The sequence below is a fragment of the Poecile atricapillus genome, chromosome 6, assembly GCF_030490865.1.
Source record: "Poecile atricapillus isolate bPoeAtr1 chromosome 6, bPoeAtr1.hap1, whole genome shotgun sequence".
In the NCBI taxonomy this organism is placed as follows: Eukaryota; Metazoa; Chordata; class Aves; order Passeriformes; family Paridae; genus Poecile; species Poecile atricapillus.
In genome coordinates, this window is record NC_081254.1 from 20,747,965 (window position 1) to 20,770,348 (window position 22,384).

A 22,384-nucleotide genomic window follows, 5' to 3' on the forward strand; every position below is an offset into this window, starting at 1 on the left:
GAATGTGGAGGTGGCTTTGACTGAGACACACACAAGACTTGGTGCTACGTCAGGGACAATAGTGAATTGTGAATATCCTGATGTGACATATGCTTGGGATTTAGGGGTAGCAGATCTAGAATATGCTTGAAAAATTAAGTATAACAATTCCACAGCAAATACTTTTAACACAACTCCATTTTTACAGTAAGTGGAATAGTGTGAACATCAACAGAGTGTTATAATTATCTCAGAACCAACTTTTGCACAGGGTAAGTAGCTCAGGGTGAGAATTATCCTTAGAAGAAATCCAATGCCATTAGGATAAAAAAATGCAGAAACAAGTTTTAACTCTGCCCTATAGGGAAATGAAGAAGAGAAATGTGGAACAACCAAACCTTTATGTGACTTTAAAAACCAGTTTAATCTAATTGAGTACCATAAACCCTAAAATGCCTTAATTACACTTACTTGGTTGTTACACAGGCTATCTTTCTTCCTTGTTCAGCAACAGAAGTCTTGTAAGTGTTGCACTGAGCACTGAGTCTGATCTCTAGCGTTCTGTAGACTGGTTAATACTCATGAAATAATATTTGTCTGTGCAATGCAAGGCCTTTGCATCCTCAAAAAAGAGAATTCACTTGAACCTATTTTGAGACATCTATGCGAGGCAATCTGTAATTCTGACAGGAAAATTTTCCCTGTGGTTGTCACTATGTGCTACTCTTTCCCAGGGACAGGGTCGTTTCCACAGCCAACTATTGTGGCCTGTAGGACTGTGCCCCCCAACCCCTCCACCATACCCAAGGGGCAATACACCCTTCCCACAAGTTGTGAGCACCCTCAGCCTAACTTGAGGGATACTCGCCCTCCTTTGGTCCACTAGACAGGGGCTGCAGGGAAGCCCTCCTCAGGGAAGTGGTCCTCTGCATGCTAGAGGGTTATCACTTCCTCCCACCAAGAGCCACCAGAGAAAAACTGGTCTGCTGCACTTGGAGGCAACTGACGACCAGAACTTCTTGGATAAAATCCACAGTTTGTCCGTGAGGTCCATTCACAGGGCCCCACATTGGGCGCCAGCTATCGCATATCGCCGGAGCTTATCTGGCTCTATCACTTTGGCCTGCGACAGGAGTGGGTCACACCCCAGGAGCAGGATGACCCGAGGTGTGACTAGAGCACTTGCTCTATGGCTGTTTGGCTGTCAGTCTGCACTCCGAGGAAACAAGGACGAGAAGGAGGTTTTTTGCATGGGATAATAGAGGATTTATTGCTCTGGGGAATCTTGGGGGCAAAAGACAGAAAATGCAACAATTGAAATAGGGAGGTGGTTCAAAGGGAGGGTAAAAAACATCAGCTGATCAGAGATATCCTGGGGAGGATAAAGGGCAGGGTTCACAAAATCATTGTCCAGTGAAGGAGTAGGGGGGAAATTTGGTCACATGGACTAATCAAATGTCGAAATTTAGGGGACTTCCAAAGTGGAATTCCAAGCATATGGTGGGCATAAGGTAGGATTGACAGGGGACTCAGGGTAGATTGACAGTGTGGGGTGGTGGGAGGGTCTGGGCAGGGTGACAATTTGGACCAAACCATCAACTTGGCAATAACAGAACATACTATTAACAAGAAACACACTGCAACAACTCTTCTCAACTCAGGGATCAGTCGTTGCCTTATTGGTGTCACTGTTCAGATCTGTGCATGCCAATTATTGTCATTGAAGTCAGCCAGGCTGATGGGGGAGTGTGAGAGTCTACAGACTGGTGTAATTCCTGTGGAGGAATGCCAACCCTCTCTATATTTTTTTCCTGACAGACAGTTTGTCATCAGAGCTCTACCCACGTGTCAGGAGGTTCATGAAAATTTGCCACATGAAATTTTTTTAAAGGGCTCATTTGAAAGGGCTCACCCTTATTCCCTGCACTGGGGTTAAATGTCTTATGGCAATGTGGTACCCAGAACCAGGCAGCCTGCAGCAGTACAGTGGAATATTAGTGACCATAATATTTTCTGTAATGAGTAGTGAGCAAATGTAGCCCTTTTGATGGGGACAGTGGTGTCTCTGTTCAGCAGTCATTTGATATGTTTTATATTCAGGTGTTGCAACTGTGCACGTGGAGGCTGTCATGGGTGCAACAGCAGCATGGGAACTTTCCTTGTTGCACGTCAGAAATTGTCTCCTTGTTCAGTTTGGACACCAGGCTCTCAGGACTTTGTTTCTCCCTTGCACATATGTTCTCTGGCCACACAGGACAGCAAAAACTCCTGTTGCCATATCTACTCCAGTTTTGGTGGGATGCTTTGCTCTCCTGAGGGGAGCACATGAAGTAAGCCACAGAACTGAATAGTGGGAGTGCTCTTTTGCCCCTCCAGTGCTCATTCCATTCCCTACCATCTCCTGGGTGTGGCATCTCCAGCAGAGAAGTGGTGGTAAGTTAAATCTCCTCAGCTAATGTCCATGTCGTTATACACCTTATTTTACTGATGCTGCTGGACTGACCAAACTCAAATGCAGTCAAGGCTGCGGTCATGTAAATTCCCACCTTTGACTGACACAGTTGCAGAGTACTAGGTCTAGTAAGCAAGCAAGAAGGCATATCTTTGTGTGACAGTGGGACTGTGGATGTTGCAAACAAGGAATTCCAGTAGTTATGGCAATAACCAGAGCTGCTGCCAGACTGTGAGATTATTTGGTTGGAAAGGTGAAATCCTGATTTGCTCCAAATCCTTTGTCTGCATGGTAGGCCGGCTTCAGCCAGCATTTGTTGGCGTATGATGTGTAAGGACTCGTTTTCCACCGTGTTGTGCAGCAGCCTGGGGTGTTCATGGGGGAAGCTGTGGGCTCTTCAGAGCCTGATTATGAGCTGAATATATACTCCATATCTGGGCTGTGTATTTACAGGCCCTTCTCTATGCCAGTGCTGAGGCTGTGATAAGTGGGAGGAAGTCCACTAGAAATCTACTGAAGCAGGTCTAATTGAACCAAATAGACCAGCTCAGTAGAGTAGAAAATAGTCCTTATATATCTACCCGAAGAAGATAATGACCTTTTAAATAACAGAAGCAATTTTATTTCAATACCCCAATTACTCTGAACTCTCAAATGTCAAAGTGCCAAGCACTTTCAAAATAACTTAATTTAGACATTTATAGCACTTAGACACTGCTAGTTTCTTATCTAACCTAATTATGGGTTGTACAGGAAATTGCAAAGCATCCCAATTAGTGTTATTTTTTATAGTGATACATAGGAGTGGCCTTTGCCATTTGCTGTAATCATGTGCATGGTGATTTACTAATTTTGGCTTTTGTGTTAGTTCCTCTTCTATCCTCTGGTTGCTCTTTGAGAGCAAGCAAGGAGGAAGCAGAGGTAGAAGTGAGAATAGCTATGTTTGCCTTAGGGATTTGAAGGGTATATTTTCCTCTGAAAGCAGAGTACAGTTGCAAAGCAGGACCATTTAAAATGAAGAGGTGCCATGTAGAAAATAACAGCTGAATAGCAAAATTGTTGACTTTCCTCTGATCTGAGTACTTAGGCCACAATTCTTGACTTTTCTTATGCAATGTCCACCTAGATTTAATAATATCAGATCACATCATTGGAGAAAGAAAAACGTCATCTAGCATCTATACATCTTTAAGTATCAAAGCAACCCATTGAAAGACTACAGAGAAGAAAATTTCACCGAGTATAATATGCTTTAGTGTGAGAAATGCAGAATAAATGGATTTAGCTCCTTTTAAGAGGAACTACAAGGCCAAATTAATCCCTGGCCTAACTCTGGCTTCAGCCCCAAAGTACTAGTTCAGGGGAAAGAGATGTGTAAAGTGCTTAACCGGTTGCCTGAAAAATCCCTTCACAGACAGCGCTGAGCAGTTTTCACTCTAGTTCCTAAGCACAGCAGGCAGAATCAGAGGTGGAGGAAGTGGTGCAGCACCACTGAGCAGTATTCAGTGACTTCTTATTTGCTTTCATAGTAAGGGGAGAATATGCATCCAGTCACTGTTTGAAAGTGACAGCTGTTGCCCATTCCCATGTGTTTTTTTGCCCTGTGTATTTTATGTGATGTCTTGTTCTGTGCTGTGCTTCTCCACCCTCCCCAGTGTCAGGAGCGAATTTGTCTTAGCAGTCAGAGAAGTTCCTGCAGGCCTCTTTATTCCTCAGGATAATCCAAAAGTGTCAGTGGCTAATTTCTCAAGGAAAGATGTGGGGTTGTGGGTAGTTAGTTCTGCTGTTAATTGTGCTCAACATGACACCAGCCTGGAATAGGAAGGCAAAAGCCCCAAAGGTGATCTTGTCTTGTCACAGCTCTGCGTACAGAGCCCTAAAGCACTCTTGTGTTCTCATTCACTTCCTTATGGCAAAATATTGCTACAGACAAACAGATAGGATTTTAACAAAGCTTAACACAAATTAAGCCCATAAGGGAAAGCTTGTGTTTGACCAAACCAGTCCTTTTTCCCTAACTTTTTCCCTAGCCAGGACCACAACCCAAGTGAGATTGCCTAGGGACTCTGTGGACATCACCTCCTACTTCCCTCGTGTACTTCCCAGATCCTCACAGCATGGGAAATACAGCCACAGTTACTGTCCCTGTAGCATACTAAAATGAAAACCTGAGCAGGTCTCAGCAGGAGGTTCACATGGGGCTGCCAGAACATTTCTGACCATAGTGGAGGAAGACTGAAAAGCTCTTTGAGGGGTTTGGAAACAGCCCAGCAATGCTGGTAAGGAACAAGAGAGACACAACAGGGTGCCAAGACAGGGAGGATTCCTGAAATACCTGTTGCTATGCAAGTGCCTTCCACTGACGTGCAGTCTTTTGATCTGCCCAACCAAGGTAGTAAAATGGAATCCAACCTGCCAGTGGAACAAAGCACCTGGAATGAGTTCATCTCCCATCAGTGCCGAAAACTCAGGTGAACACTTATTATGGAGTACAATTTAGGAATTTTATCTTTTACCCAGACAGGTTAGACTAAAGCCAAAAAGGGTCTTTGCACCTGGATGTCACTCACCAGAAGTGTTTTTGAGAAGCCCTCTAAAAGCAGAATTTAACCTGCAAATTAAACATTAAATGCAGTATTCTTTGGTCTGAATCCTTCTTTGCCAGCAGCACCTGGCCAAACCCTGGATAAGGACACAAGCTTATTGAACTTTTTAATGAAGATAATCCCAAAACTGCATTACAGTTATACTAAAACAAATAATTGGCTTGCAGTTGCAGAGATAATGACATGCTGACCACGCCTACCAATTAGAAAGTTGTAAAAAAGAGTAATAAAATACCTTTTCCTTGGCCTGCAGATTCAACCCCCACACAGCCTGCAACACTAATATGATTTACTCCTATTTGCTAATGGATGATTCTAGTAATAAAATTTAATGTGGAGGAACAAGGTGCATTTAACCAAAGCTGTAAACATATCTAATTCTATTTAAAGCTATAGGGTGCAGTACATTAACGTTTAACAATCTGATATTAAATTGGTGTGAAGATAATAGAGCTGTATTTGTTAAGATTTCAACACAAAGCCATGTTTTACCAATGACAACAGAAGGAGTAACCAAAATAGTGTGACTCAGCAGACTCCAACTGCTGCTTAATAAGGTACTAAGAATCTTCATGGGAACTCCTGTCATAAAAGAACTGTGGGCCACCTTCACCTCTGCTGCTGTTTTGTTAAAGCCAGAGAGAGTTAGGCCAGGGATTAATTTGGCTATGCAATTCCTCTTATAAGGAGCTAAATCTATTCTGTATTTCTCACACTAAAGCATATCACACTCAATGAAATTTTCTACTCTGTAGTCTTCTGGTGGGTTGCTTTGACGCTTAGAGATGTGCAATTAATTGCAAGATGATGGTTTCCTTTCCCCAGTGATATGATCTGACATTATTAAATCTTGGTGGACATTGCATAAGAAAAGATATAGGAAATGTCTGCTCGGGAAGATGGGTGATCTCCTGAGTAATATTTCTGGCCTTGTTTCACTCACCTGGTCTGTTACCTTTCAGATTCTGCTGCCATCTGAAGTCAGTTCCAAATAAAAAACATTTGAAAAGCCTGGAATTTTCTACAGAATGAAGAATTAAATTCCAAATACTGTGACTTTCTAAATGTTGTGTAAAAGATAAACGCATGTCCTTCAATCTAAGAAGTAATATCCTTCTCTAGGAAGCAATAAATCCTACAGAGACTAAGACAATAAATCTTACAAAAATGGTAATTTATTCAGTTCAATTAACTATTATTTTGGGGAATTACATATCAAACATAAACAAGAATATATAGGATATTAATACATAAAGAACAGTATTCATTAACATGCTGGGCATAAATATACAGTAGAGGATTCTTCTGAACAATGGGCACAATGGCCAGTTCTATGCAAAAGAAGTGTTTGTAACCAAACCTGAAAGTTTTCACAGCTAAGTAGTAAAATCATTAATGTTAGCATTTTTAATTCCAAAGTAGCAACTAATAAATTCTGTATTTTTCTAAGGCCTTTTGAACAGCTGTCTACATTACAGATGTCCTCTGTGAATAATCAGTTAAACTGGCTGTTCCAAAACTGATTCCTGAATGTTGAATCACTCATTAGCACCAGTGTGGTTTTGGTCAACAGGTTGATTGCTGTTGTCACGGAAAGGCTAACACCTGATCAGAGAACAAGGAAAGATACCATGCCCTTTTGGTGGGTGATTAAATCCTGGGATAACACAGAGGTGAAACAAACATATTTTTTGACAGCTCACAAACACAAACATTAAAAATGCAAATAATTGCTAGCAAATCTGTTGGTGAAAGCTGGCCTTAGTTAGGAAATAACTGTTTTGATGAAGGAATAGAATTGGATTAGTACTGTATATAATGGTCAGCCTGATAAGCTTTTCTTATATTCCTCTTTATAGAAGGGATTTTTATCCACTGTGGAAGATGATGACTGCATTTTATATTTACAGATCCTGGCTAGACAGTAATGGATTATGTGTGCTGCCGAACACCTACCACTGTTCAAAAAGTTGAGAAGCAGTTTATACAAACTCGCTTATTCTGGTGGACCCTTCCAAAAGGCACTGATGTGCTGTGTCACATGGCTGCCCTTGGATGCATGTCCCCATCCTTGATTGTCCCCCCATTCTCCTCTCCTGCACTCCTATGCAGTAATGGGAATGAGGGCATGAATATCCTGTGATGATTCCCAGCTGTGCTCTGAGTCCTGGTAAGAAGCTGTTCTAACAATAAAAGGGTGTGACCTGTAAAGGAAGAAGTAACTTGGACCACCTTAATTATGACTCCAGAACCCAAGGAGTGCTACTCCAAAATCCACATCAAATACTGCTGAATGAGCATTCTGTCACGGGGCTCCCTCACAGACCTGGAGAACACCTGGCACATGCCAAGTGTTGGCCCTCCATGACCTGATGGTGACCTCAAGAGCCCATGCTTTTACATCTCCATGAACTGCACAGCTACTCAAGGGTTAAAGCTTCCCAAGATTGGAAAGATGTTGGGTATCAAACTCTCCCTGAGCTTTGGGGAAATTCAGACATTGAACATACATGAGCTTGAAAACATCAGTCCAGATGTTCTTCATGACTGAAATGCCCGGGATGGCACAGAACAGCTCATTTTCCATGAATTTGTATCAAAGGAAAAGGAAGAATGCCTTCTCAGTTATCGAGAGGTAAAGAAAGAGGAATGTTATTTTGTGTCCTCACATTAGGCTCAGTTCCCTATCTCCTTTGGTCTTTCCAAAGAAATAACACCAAAGTCAGCAGGGCTTTACAGAGTCTGTTCTATGTGAAGGAGAAGCTGTGTAATTTTTCCCTCTAGATCAGCAGCTCATTAGTGCAGGCTACAAGAGGAAACTTTTGCAGGTTTGTAAACACCAAACTAAACCAAGACCAAAAGCAGTGTCCTGGTTCTCTCAGTTTTTTAGTCACTATCAAGTTTTCCCTATTCCCAATCAGAATTTTAAATCTGATCAAATCCTTGGAGATGTTCCCAAGCTATTGGAACATCTTTCTTAAATCTTGGTGATTTAACTATAAATGTAACCTGTAGATTATTTTGAAATATTTTATTTCAAACACCATACTAGAAGTAACGTAAGTTTTTTAAGAGAATGTAATTTAGAAAGGGAATTTGAAAACATAGAGCACAAACTTTTTAAGCTATTTCTGGAGAAGGGGAAAAAAACCCAGAAAAAGTAATTTTAGCTTTTCCTTGGGTGTAGAAAAAAAGTCTCAGCTTTATTGGGTTAATATTTTTCTGATGGGACAAAGTGCATTAAAGTGGCCCTTTTCCTGGTCAGCAGTCTTTTCCTTCAGCAGCAGGTTGATGGGTATGGGTCCTGCTGTCAGTCCTCCTGATGCTTGCTAAGATGCTGACATTTACAGCTGAACTCATCACATTAGCATTAAAGAAGTAATAATGTTTAGTGTTAAAAATGCCCCAGGTGGAACTTCAGTCCACTTCCAACAGGGGCATAGGACACTACAGAGGGTATCTCTGGGATGTCACTTGTTGACCATCTGCTTTTTCTATGATTACTTTCAACTACATTGTGTTTAAAAGTCTCATAGAAAAATAGAAGTGCATGAATGAAAATAAAAAAAATAAGGACATTTGTATGATTTTTATAAATAAACAGCACAGCAAGAATTAAATAGAACCCAGACAAAGGGCATTTATACAGTCATGAACTATTACAACTTGTTCTCCTCAAAGAGTATCTGTGCGTAGACTGTCATACTGGAAATGCCTTTGGCTTCTTGAATTGGCTTCATCAGTTCAAGTTCAGCATATGTTAAATTCTCCTCTGCAATTTTTGGCTGCAAAACAGAACCAACAAATTCATTATAATGTCGTTACCACTGAATGTAGATGTTTTATAACACTGGGTATAGTTCTTCTCCCACCCATTCTAATTCTACTATGTTGTTAATCAGTTTACTCTGCATTAGAGCTAGTTCATAGAAGATGAAATAAAAATAATATTAAAAATAGGAAACAGGGCTAAGTAGGATTTTCAGGTTTACTTCTAATTTCACTAACACAGAACATTTCAACAATTCAAACATTACAGATTTGAAAGATGTGTGTTAGCAAAATGTTCAGCCTCCTTAATACTAAATTTCCCAATTTTATTTATTGCAGATTTCACAGTTTGAGAGATATATGCCAGATTTGCTTCCCAGCTGTAAACCTTGGACCAGTTACATCTCTAATCACAGCCACTCACAGAGACTCTCAGTATACTTCTTAACAGAACAAAAAAACGTTAAAAATACACAGAAGGCAGAAAAAACTGGATAGAATTACTGCTGTTCCAGTGGAATTTTACCACTTTTGCCAAGCTATAGATGAGTTCAGAGTTTAGAACAAAGGCCATACCACCAAAACTATCTGCTGTATTACAATGATTGAATTTGACTTAAAACGATAAAATTTGCTGAACAAATTTCTCATGTGTGGAAGAAGCTGCCTACTACTATTGGTAGCTTCATCCAGACTCAGGTGGCTTGGAAAAGGAAAATCTTGTATTATGCTCCTGTGTGTGTTCTGCTCACAGTTGGGAGTGGGTTGTTCATGTCTAAGTCACCTCAGAAAATGTAGCAACAAATAAGAGTTGCTGTGAATTGTATGTGAGACCATCAGTACTTGAAATGGATTTCTGTTCATCTATAGAAAACTGAGGTCTGTGCTCCCTGAAAAAGGGTGAAGTTCTACAGCCCTAAGTGAAGAACTGTAGAATTTGTTCTTTATCTTCTAGAGTGCTGTGTTCTACCAATAACTGGTGTCCTCAAGTTGAAGTGCAGAAGATAATTAAAAAACCAGAACGTTTCAGCCATGCAAATTTTTGCAGTCACAAGAAGTAACCATGAAAAGGTTGCATCTCTCAGACTAAGAAATATTTTGGCAGTTGTAAACTTAAAACCGGCTCAAAGTTCATAAACCAAGATTTTCCACACAGTACTTAAATGTTAGGAAGAAATTGTAAGTATTTGCCAAGGCCGGAAGTTTCACATTTTTTTAATTGCTTATTTATTTCTGTTCTAACACAAAACAGTCCTGTTTCCTTGAAATGTGAATAATTATTGTACTGCCTTCTGCCTAAAAAGATAAGCATCTAATACCCTCTGAAATCAGTCCCTGGGCTATCCTGCTTCCTGTCCTTTGCACTGCCCTGGAATCCTCTCCTTTTGCCTTGACAGTTGCTCACACTCAGCATTTCAGGTTGTTTCCATCAGGGTGAGAAAGTTTACACTTTTCCAGCATTAATTTGATCTTATTTCTTCTCTGCAGATCAAATCTTCAAAAACTTGTGCAGCTGCTGCTGCAAGTGGTGTCACTGAAGTCAGCTGATCTGTGCAATGTGAGCATAAGCCCTGTGCAGGGCACTGCCTGCAGGACTGGCACCTTTGCATTTCACTGTTCACACTGTCTTCCCTCCCTCCCCCACTTCCATGTGTTGCCCTGTTTGATCTCAACTTCTGCTCCTCATTCACTATCAAATACTCTGCTGTTGACAACACAGAAAATTTCCTGCTTTCACTGAATTCTCTGGTGTAATGACAGAAGGAATTCCTGTGGATCCAGATGGATCTTGACTGTAAGATAAATTAAACAATATATTTTCTTTGTCAGTATATTAAGGCTGAAGTCAACCACAGTGTTTAGAAAGACATCTCTCCTATCCTGACTTTGGCTTAAAGACTTAGAAAAAACCACTTGGTCAACTGCTGTGATGCCTGAAAAATTTTCGTATTGCACTTTTCTTTCTATCCTGGAAGTATTAGCCTCAGTTTCTAGGCACTTCAGTTGTTTTTTGCTTTTATGTTAAGTTAAAGATTCCTTTTGAGATTTCAAATTATATGTGCCTGTCTATTCAGTTATGTAGTACAGAAGCTAAAAACAGGAGTTCCATTGAGGGTGGACACCACAATAACACCAACAAATGCTGAAGATTTTCTTTTTAGTGGTTGACAGTGTATTGAGTCTCTGAAGGTATTGGGAATTTTGCTGCCAGTTTTAGACCTTCAATGCATATTGATACAGTGCATGTGAAAAGCCTCCTAAAATGAATCTGATAAAACTTTTGAAACAAAGCTGTTGGTCACTGCCAGAGAAAAACTACACTTCCTAAATCTGATGCAGAACATCTGTTGAGGTAGAAATATTTTCATTGTTCTGTAGGTACCATTTGTTCAGAACAAGCTAAATCTATATATGTTTTCCCCTTTATTGTTTAATCATATTTTTTGTTATGTTTCCATTTAGAAAATGCCGCATGTCCTAAAATAGCCACCCTAATGCCCAGCTCATGTAAATTTTAGAAGTAAGATTTATGAAATCATATTGTCCAGGTGTTTTATTATATTATCTCAAAATTGCATTGTTTTCTAGTGTAGATTATCTCTTTATTCTTACCTTATTCTATTATGTTTGGATATGAAAAATAACACTAGATTCCCCAAAACAAGTCATTGGGCAGTAGTGGCTGATGTGTTGCTTTCATACATTTTTATGATGTTCCTATAGTAAACATAATTTAATAAAGCCAAAACACACTAAATAAATAATTTCATCTAGAAAAGCAATAAAACGAAATAAAATTAGTACTTTCATAAGTGGAAAAGGTACTTCAATTACTGCTACAAGCAACAGCACACCATAAAATGTGTAGAATAATTTCCCTTATGCATATTTCTAGTATGTAATAATTTGATTGAAAATATGAGGAAACACACAGGAGGTTCAAAATTGTGAAAGGTATACAGTTTTCAGCAAAAGATGTGTAATAACAGTGCATGGGAGCCAACAGTACTTTAAGTACCTGTGGTAGCCAGGTTTTTATTCCATACACTCTTCTGCACTTCATTTATCAACCACATGTTTAATTTAATTTTGCTGGTTTGTTTGTCCAAGACCAACTTTTTTGAGCAGACAAGGGGGAAAAAAAAAACCTAATTCTACAATTTCATCTCTCATTAGGATTGGATATTGTCTTGGCAATGTTAACCTGGAACTGTGCCACCAGCTCCTTTCTGGAACAATGGCGTGACTTTAATAACTGATGTTATAGGTGGGATGGAGGGTAGGGCAGAAGAGCAAGAGACAATGAATGACTGGCTAGTCACCCTTCTCTTTCTGTCCTGACTCTTCCTCAAGGAGGTCATTGGGATTTCTAGGGCTACAACATCCTCTTCTAAAAAATTGCGTCAATTGTTCTAAAATAATATTGAATGATTTCTTCAAGTAGGATTCTATTTGAATGTGGCATTCCTAGATACAGTATTTATCTTGTATGTCTGTTTTCTCATCTTGGGATCATACACTTTGCCAAAATATAAATTAGGAAAAGTTAAAATTTTCCAGTGTATCTTCTGGCAAATGCAAAATGATTCCTCTTCCAGGTTTCTTCCAGTTTTAGTTTATTCCGGTCACAGGGTTTCCCATGGGAAACTACTCAAAAGAGTTCAGTTATAGGAATATTTTTCTTATTAAACAATCTGCAAGGTCTATCATGTGAATATGTAAAAGAAACTAAAGATTATGTATATATAGTTTTGTTTTAATTGGGTTTGTCTAGTATATAAATGTCTTTAAAATTAACTAGAAGGGCTGGGGTTTTAATGAAAATTATTCTGAATTTTATGTCATAATTACCAGGAATGTCAATTTTGCTCCTGCCAGGCTTAGCTAGTTTGTTTCTTGGCAGCTTCAAGGATGTTTACTATGAGCAACGTCAGACTTGAAAGTTCTTTAAGTTTTAACTAAGACTACTATTACCCAAATTTGTAATGAGGTATAAAGAAAACAAGCACATAATAACCTCATAAATTTAACTTGGAAATTCTGTGGAAAAGCAACTGATGCCAACTTGCACTTAGAGACTGTTGCAATCTGACTGTTCCATGACAACACATGTTATCATGAAGATGACGAACCCAATGTGAATTTTTAGTTTACTATCAAAAATAAGCAGAAAAGGCCTATCTTGACAGTTCATTTCAGTCTTAAATATTTTCGAGACTATTGCTGCAGACATTCCCCTTTGAATTCAGAGTCTACATAATCACAGGTAATGTAGTTTTTGTTTGAGATATGATACAAAAAGACTTTTACACAGGAGAAAAAAAAAAACTATAGATGAAATTGAATTTTTGGCTCTGAGTTTTCTGGATTAAACAGGCATATGTCCCAAATTGTGCACATGGACAGTGGGGCTGGAACTAGATGATCTCTAAGGTCCCTTCTAAAGCCATTCTATGATTCTATGAAATTCCAGTCAGAGTTTCACAGTATTTTTAGTAACTGTGGCTTTCTCCAGCAACACTAGAAAATGGAACTGCACTCTCACTGGCATGCCCTGCACTCATGGGTGAATGGATTAGGTCAGAAAGGATAAAACCCTTGGCATCCTGCAGATGTTTGCTGGTGTGATTGCCAGTACATGGCAAACTGCCACCTGTGGCCCGGCTGTGCCTGCTGTTGGGTGGACATGTGGTGCCTGGGAACGCTGCAGAAAGTGCAAATGGGAAAGGTACAGAGCCAAGTGGTGCTGCTAATGTTTGTTTGATCCAGTCTCTAGGAATTGCACTTCTCACCAGGATACTCCACAGCACCAAGCAAGCAGCAGCCTTTCCCACTGCCATAAAGGAGCCCGTCTTAGCAAGCACACTCTGGAACTACCATTTTTTTTTCCTCTCCCTTTCTCTTGCAAAAGCCAAACTCTTTGGCCTTTTCCCTTTAATGTTTGAGAAACATCCTGTTTTGTAGTCACAGTCGGTAAAAAGCTCCACAGAAAAATGCAGATACTGTCCAGATGGCACAGCTTAGGAGCATCCAGTGTCACTGCTGAGCACACTCGACCAGGAAGTGTCGAGACAGGGCTCCCCAGGCCAACTGGTTGGGCTGTGTTACCACAGGAAGAGACTGTTGGCTGTCTCGGTATGTATGCCCAGAAGGGTGGAAACTGCATGCTGAGTGCAGCCTAATAAAGTCCTCTTCTTATCTCCTTTTCAAAGCATGGTTTTAACAGCCATGGAGGGGCTGGGATATGGCTGCCAGCTTGGCCATTACTGAAGGGTCAGGGATGGAGGTGGAAGTGAGGATGTGCTGAAGCATAGATCCAGCATGTTTGGTGGATGGAATGCAACTCCCTTCTCTGGGCCACCAGGGACAGTGGATAAAGCACATGCAGGCAGTGGGGTCAGGCAGGAGAAATCTCACTGTAGCTTCAGAGAGAACAGGATTAACCTTTGACAGTCCTGTTTTTAATCTACATTGGAAAATTCCTTGCTCTGTAATATGTGGCCTTTCTTGTGCTGAAATCAGTAGTGTTCCTGAGGGCCACAGATACTCTTAATGCTCAATTAACCTAATAAGGTTCAGTGGAATGACTTCCTCATTAAGATAGTACCATAACTCAGAAGTCAGAAAATTTATTTTTTTAAGAGCTTCAAGTGTTTGCCAATGTCAGTGACTTGACTGGTAGCAGAATGCCAGAGATTTCCATGGAGCTTCACAAATTACTTCTGCAGAAGTTTTGAAGCTAGATCTGCAAAATTACTTATCCTCTAGAAATCCATCAACTGGCCAGTAAGAGTGCTGAAATATCAAGAGAGACATTCAGTGACAAAGCTAAGAAATATGACATTGGAAAATATGGAGAGTAGTAACTATGTAATTTAGTGGCATTATCAGTTAAAAAAGGCAGGGTTTTTTTCCCCAATAAGATGCCTATTTTTTACACCCTGTAGCATAAAATGTTTCCTATACTCCCTGAGTATATAACTACAACAATTTGTGAAGACTTTCACCATTGCATCTAAATTTTGTTATTGAATCCCACAGAAGTTATGATTACAGAGTCAGGGATGAAGATGATTTGATAAATCCCATTGAATGAGTTTTGGGGGAAGAGCATCCTAACCTTTGTAATGCTCTATTGCTTTTATAGTTGCAGTTATTCCTGCATTGTAAACCAACATTGCTGGAAATCAGGCCAATGAAGTAATTAAAAGTTTTCACTCCACCAATGACACTTTTATTACTCCAAAAGTGTCATCACACAAAAATCATCTACTGTGGGATTTTGTAAATACACAAGTCTTGACATAGATCCAACAAGAAATTTTACGTATTTATACAAATTGTTCCTTCTTGGGAGTAAAGATAGCAACTCAATCTGAATGGGGAAGCAAGCATAACCCAGTAGCTTTGAGTATGTTGAGTTCCAAGTGTCAACCTGAAAGTGCTCATGATACTCATGCCCTATGGACATCTCACATCCTATGGAAACACTGAAAAAAAATCCAAAACATTATTCATCTTACAGAGAGCAGAATTATGAGGACTGAATGGAAATATTAAAGAATGACAAGGAGTCAAGGGAAGAACTGTTCACCACTCCTTTGTATATTGTATGTATGGTCTTATTGGAAGTCTGTGGAGATAAATAATGCCTTAAGAAATTGGGAGCTTAAATCATCACTCATTGTTACCTGTTGTAGAGGAAGCAACTCTTCTAACAGAGGGTGCCATAGTTTTTCATTTAAAGTCATCCAGTGGAAGGGAAGATCTGATTGCTCCCAGCTTCAGAATTCACAAATTACTGAGCAGATGTATTTCACTTCCTTTTTCTTTCTCAAGGAAAGGGCCAATGGTACCTACAGTTAAGACTACTAAGGAATCCTACTAATTGCACAAAATACTAACTGCTAGAAATTTCCCTCCACCTTAGATAACCATAATCCCTTTCTGTTTCTCAAGTAGCTTTTACATCATCATTATCATCAAAAGCAGCTCTCAGTAATCACGTAGCACTGACCCACTGGTGATCCAGTCCATGCTGAAATAAACAATGCTGTTTATGCTCTATGAGCTGAAGGCAGAAGGGTGCTTCTCTTAAATAGCTCAGCACTATGGTCACTGAGAGGATACTGCTCCAGAAGTCACACAGGAACAGCAGGTACTCTGTGGTGGGGAACAAGAGAAGCCAGATACATCCTATTCAATAGAGAGGTTGATCCTATTCAATTCAAGAGGTTAATGGGTGTAGGAACAGCCAACTCTGTGAGATTTACATGGGCATGTCTGAATGTCCTAAGAACTAGACACTAGGACTAAGCCCAAGTGGATAATCTGTAATACAGGAGATATTTACCTGATTTCAAAGTGTGATATTTATATGATGTAGCAGAGTGCATGAATCAGAAGATTCCCTATAGCAGTCTTATCTGGGAAGGTATTCCTCCCCTTAAAATTTAGTGAAAATAAAGAAGTCAACAAAAATTTTGCTTAAGTAAAGATTTGAAGGTTTGATCCAACCTGAAGTCACATCCTTTCCATTGGTTGTAGTGAATCATGCAGGAGCTCCTAAGATTGATGGTTTAAACCTTCATGAAAAGACACTAAAGCCTTTTCATTTAGATGATGTTCTGTAACTGACACTCTTGGGCTATGACAGCTAATCTCTAGGAGGCAATGAAAGGCCTACCAGAAAATTTGGTTGAGGAAGTGAAAGATTTGTTTTTACCAACTCAAAGGGTTGGTACTTAAGGCTAGAGCAGAACAGCCCTTAGAGAGAAGAGTTTGTGGGCCCCTAGAATTTTCTTCTTCGTAATGACTCTCTGTGCTTCTTGCATGCTATAAAAAACATCCCTTTTTGCATTTCAGCATCTCTATTTCCTTTGATCTGTACACATTTCTCATTGATGCTAATAGAGAATGACACTGATGGGGAATATTTTTGCAACGGGGGAGCATAGAATCGTTATTCTGGCTAAAACAATATGACTTAAGCAGAGTATTTAAAAGGCTTTACTCAAAGCTGTGCAATTGAACTTGATATTAGGCTTTCTCTTTTTTTTTTTTCCTTAATTTTCATTGAGATTATGTCCATATTTTATCCAGGTTATTGTGTTCTTGTAAAATTATACTGCAACCCACTCTAGCACGTTAACAACAAAAGAAATTCTCTAGTTTATTATAAACATCTTTCCAGAAACCAAAAGCATATGTCCTCTGGAAATAATTTTGCTGGTATTTAGGCTATTACAAAAAAATTTCCCAAAACACTGGAATTATTTTGTAATGTTCCTTTACACTCTAGCTTGTTAGCTTAGTTTTCTAGAATATTCTCCTGGTGCCCCAATATAGTCCCTTCCTTGGGTTGCACAGGGAAGCTACAGAAGTAGCCCAGAAACTTAGCAATTTTGTCTGTCTTTGCAGTAGTGATTACGTGGTGTGTGCCATCAATTATAAAAAAGATCTAGTGTAGACACCAGCTGTGCAATCATTATAGTTGGAAAGAAAAGGTTATTTTATCCTGCAGAGATTTAGCAGGATGATGATAATTTTTTTTTAGCCCCAAAGCAGATGGAAAATTTAAAATCTGAGAATTTTTTGAGAATTAAAATGGGGCGACAAATTTGGTAAAAATAAAAAAAAAAGTTTCATTTAGATGTATTTGATATGCCTTTTTCTCTGTACTTTCTTCAATTTTTCTTTAACTTCAATTAGTTTAATTTTCCTCAAAAAAAAAAAAAAAAGTAGTGTAAAAGCAGAAAGCATGGATTATTTTTTCCTGAGAATACGAAAACATAGACAACTGTATTGTAAAAGGAGGCAAAAGGAACAGAATTGGGAAACTGCTCTGGGAAGTGCCCTGCTCAGGTTTTGAATGTGCCTTTCAAACTGACTCTGGTTTAGTTTACTTTGTCCCTTAATGCACTTTATTGCTAGGTGGGTCCATATTTGTTGTATCACTTTAACTTAAAACTAACTCATGTCCACAGATTGTGTACTTTCTGTGAGCTGCTACATCTCTCCAGGTGCACTCTGAGGTGAAATATGAAAGGGAAGAGAGCAACATATGGGAACAGCTGCCAGACTGAATTCCAACAGCAAGGCATTAAAACAGAGTTTGCTGTCTGCATGCAGTGTGTGGATCCTCAGCTGTGCTAGGAGACACAAAGCTGATTTCTTTGCTTGAAAATGCTTTACTCCTGCTCACCTCCAAAGTGTTTGGACCTTGACTGGTGTTGCATAGCAGGAAGGGAAGAGCCAACAGCTATTTGAGGGCAATCCTTGGAATTATTCCAGAAAGAAAAAGTATCTGGAAATAGATTTCCTTCAATTTCAGCATGTGTTGATGTGCTTTATTGACCTATAGGAAGAGTCTGAGTGCTTTAACTGGTGAAAGCTTTTCCTAAGAGGGCTGAAGACTGCCAGACTACTGATGTGCCCGGGCACTGGGATTTACACAATGGCAAAGGGTGGCTGCCACCCCTGGTTCCAAATGCTCTCATCTGTGTCTTTGTCCTCTTAGCACAGCTTTGGCCTGCCACAATTACCTATGTCAACATAAGGGCTTTTTCATGGAGTTTTAAAACTCTGTCTCTTCCTCTACCGAAGCCTGACTTCTATGAGCAGAGTCTGGCTAAGGGGCAATCCCAGCAGGACCAGCAGAGGTACAACAAGCTCCATATTCAAGCAGTAAAATTGCCTAAGATACTAGCTGAACTCTTCTCAAATACCAGCATTATGCCCAGGTATCCAGGGTTGTAAAAAGCAGTTTACTGACAATTGGTGTGAAGGTTCCCAGTTCTATGCCTCACCTAAAAGTGAAACCATCACACGGCATTTGAGTTATTTCAGTGACATAATTTTAGGCACCCACCTTCACCTAATGTAGAGAACTGGTCTCTCTGGGATCTCTCTATTGCCAGAGAAGGAAAAAAGGATTCCCAAAAGGCAACTCAGAGCAGTAGTCTGAATTACCAGGAACATCAGGCTCTAACTCCTCTCTCTTTCTATTGACTACATAGAGCATAGCAGGAGCATAGCAGACCACTGCAGCTATAGGTGAAGTGAGTTGGTATAAAACTGTGTCACTATCACCACTGGATGTCTTGTCCAGGCACTGCTTTGTTACAAAAGCAAAGAAGTATCTCACCATCCGTCTGATTTGTCTGGCATGTATCTGCAAGGGTATTTTTCAAACAGAAACTCATAACCAAGAGAAGCTATTATATGAAGGGGTTTTTTTCCTTAGTATGAACTATATATATATATGTATATATCTGTCTTATTCCTGCAATTCAAGGCATTTCTGACTTACACAAGTGAAGTACAGAATAAGGCTGCCCATTTCTCACTTGAAAAGTCTCAAAAGAAATGTGAACAGTGCAGTTATGATTCTGTCAGTTACTGGTATTTTTTCCCAAAAGACCAGAAGCACGTGAGAATGAATAGCAGGTTTCATTTAAGGACAGGACAAGTTTGTAGACATGACCACTGTTAGAAAGCTTGAAAACATATTCTGATGTAAGATAATCCTCAAAATGATAAGAACCAAGATAATTTCTCACTCGAAAAATTATTACTTAAAAAAAAGGACTTGTATGATTTTTTTAAGGTAATTTATAATATCTGAACCTAGAGTTCTGGCAACATTACAGCACTTGTATTGAAAGAGAAGAATATGCAGAAAGTTATGTAATAGAAAATTACTCACCAGGATCAATTTTCTTTGAGGTTTCAAGAGCTTGGGCTTCGGGAAATTACTGGCAATTGGAGCTACAACAATAAATATTAAGGGATCATTTTGTATTACTATCATTCACTGTCATTTTTAGTATATGCATTAGCAATTTATAAATGACACATTATTATCAAATTAGAAGTAAATGCATCTACTGAGTTTAACCACATCTCATATTTTACAAGGAAGCATAATGAATGATTTGAATTAGAAAAATTCATAAGATTAAAGAATTTGATATGCAAGACATGCTGTTTGTATGGGAACGCTAGAGCAAGTATACCCCCTGAGAACTGACCATCTGTGACCTAACAGGAAATCTTCAGGTCCTTTCCCTCCTCTCTCCCACTGGCTCAGCACTGACTCAGAAAGTACACCCAAGAGTTTGTGAGACTGACCCCGGAGTTGCAAATCCTCTTGGAAAATGAAGTCCCCAAGAGGTTGGTCTTTATCTGCTCCATTTGCTTCACTTCCCAAGTGCACCAGCAGTTTTAAAGAGTGCAATGTGCTGGCTTCCCTCGGAATACCCCCAACAAGGAATTTCAACTTGCCTAACTTTAATCTTCTCTTTAAGCATGGTGCATATTGAGAGAGGTTCCTCTCTCTCCTCTAGTTAGTGGGAGCTGAGACCTCCTGCCTGGACTCATTGAGCAGCATCCCAGAATGGCTAAAGCTGCAGGGAGGTGACAGCCTGTCCCAGCAGCAGCTACTGCAAACTTCTTCCCCCACAGGTGGGAGCAAGAACAGGCCACCTCACAGGCAGAGACAGTGGCAAAGTGCAGGATTCCTGACGCCCCACGCTCTGCTGTCCCTCCATGGCTGTGCTCAGGATTTGAAATACCTCTGTGCTCATACCTTTTGCTGGGATGGCTGGTGGCTGCTCCAGTTTCTCTTTTTCTTTCTTTTTCTTTACCTTCTTAGGCTGTAGAGGAGACATGCTGGTCACACTGGTAACTGTCTCCCCAGAACTGCAAAGCACAGGCCCAAAAGTGAGGGGAAAATGAAGGCAGTGGAGGGAAAGAAAGTTTATTCCTGTGAGTTCATGCAAACATGTCACCTTCCACTTGTGGGAGTCTGTGCCCAACAACCTGGACTGTGATCTGGGTATATAATGAGAAACCTCTTACAGGGTGGGAAATGCTCTGGGTTTCGCATTTTTTTAGCCATATAGTATGGCTGAGAAACGCAAAGAGTCTCCCTCATCCTGGCATAGAAAATGCAAACTGTCAGGTTTAAACAAGACCCATTTCATGGCACCTATTCCTTAAAAGCATGTATGACCCCCACTGCTGCACCCAGGGTGAACTTCTGCCTGCCTGTCCTCGAGGGTCAGAGGCTCAGACAGATTACAATAGTTGCATAAGCTCCCGTGGGATGTGTATGGAAAAGCAAAATCTTCAATGCAGATTCTGGGCTAAGACTGGCTGAGGGACTAGGAGGACATGCAGCATGTCTTCAGGCAGCCCACAAACCCACATCTGCAAAATCTGGTTTCTTTAAGGGGGGCAGTGTGCCCAGTGAATATAAAACAACAAGCTGTGTTCCACTCTCTCTAATTCAGACATTCTCCAGTACATCTGTGCTGAAAAGATGCTATGAGGGAAGAATACAAGTTATACTGTAAAGAGACTTTTATCCAAGAGTGCTTTTGTGTTTGGACTATTAGAGTTTAACATCCTTTAAGGTTGGATTTTTTTACCCTTATCACCTCCCAGAGGCTGAGATCAAAAATCCTGCTTTGAATATTCAGGGCTCAGATATGCAGTCAGGTTGCAGCGACTGTCACTGTGGCTCAGCTGAGTGGTAACTGACCCTGCAGGGGCTCCCTGCTTGCAGGTAAAGGGGAATAAAATTGTACTGCTGACTTAAGTGGCAATGAAAGGAATCTTAACGTACAGCTGGGGTGGGGGGAGAGTGTAAACCGTTTAGTTATGATGACTACAGTGATGGAGGTGACTTGGTAAGCAGTCCTTGCTCGGCTGTATGTGCCCCTGGGCTCACCCTGGGAAAGGTTAGGGCAGTATGGTTGTGGGGACCTTTCTCTTCTCTCATGTGGGTTCCACCACGCCATGGAACACAACTGGGTCTCCACAGTCATAACAATGGCAATACTTATTCCACTGAACTTTAAGCCATTTGTCCCAAGCTCCTGTTCCTCTCCAGATTCTTTTGTATAATGAAACATTCTCTTTATATTAATAGAATAAAATATTCAGACTGGGCCAAAGACTTAATGAAAGTTGTCTCAGCTATTGCCCACACAAAAACAACAAAATTACAGGCATTACAATTTTACACAGTTGTAAATCCAAATGAATGTCACTACCATTGGTAAAATCCTCTGAATTTACACCTGTGTGGATTACAAAAATACTCTGGTTTGCTGGTTTTCTTGAGTTCTGTTTCATGTACTCAGTAAAAAACATAGGTTTGCTGCCAAACTTTCTAAAAAGTGTTTTAAAAATATAGTATGTTCGTGATTTCTAAATAAATCACATCTTATGTAAACTGAGGGTTGGATTGAAACCATTTCTAAGTCTGGCTGCTCTACTATGAACCTATCCCACAACAACCATTTGTTTCTATACTAAAATCAAGACAAAATGGTTTAAAACCAGCAGAAAATGAAACTGTTCTGCCTGGTTTCTTTGTACAAACAGCAAACTACCAAGAAGAAAGACTACCAACAAGGAGATGGGAATGATTTTTTTTAATGTTTTTGGGTTTAATAACCCAAGGTCATTAAGGCAGATGTGTAGCTTAAAGATGCTGTTGTTCTGATATAACTTTAAGCACAATATATGAAAAGACTCAGTGTCAATTCATTGCGCTGAGTTATTA

At 39.9% G+C, this 22,384-nt stretch overlaps 1 protein-coding gene across 2 annotated transcripts in view; it reads right to left on the reverse strand.

The window, feature by feature from the left end:
* Positions 1-6,205: 6,205 nt before the first annotated feature.
* The window catches only part of VSTM4 (V-set and transmembrane domain containing 4), a 32,399-nt gene continuing 16,220 nt past the window's right edge, over positions 6,206-22,384 (reverse strand). The window contains exons 6-8 of one of the 2 annotated variants that reach the window (XM_058842015.1): positions 20,399-20,511; positions 19,517-19,578; positions 6,206-8,822 (exon numbers count right to left, since the gene is read on the reverse strand). In XM_058842015.1, the coding sequence (XP_058697998.1) occupies positions 8,697-8,822; positions 19,517-19,578; positions 20,399-20,511 (301 nt within the window). In that variant the 3' untranslated portion in view covers positions 6,206-8,696. The remainder of the gene's footprint in view (positions 8,823-19,516; positions 19,579-20,398; positions 20,512-22,384) is intronic. The other variant, XM_058842016.1, reaches the window with a different exon arrangement.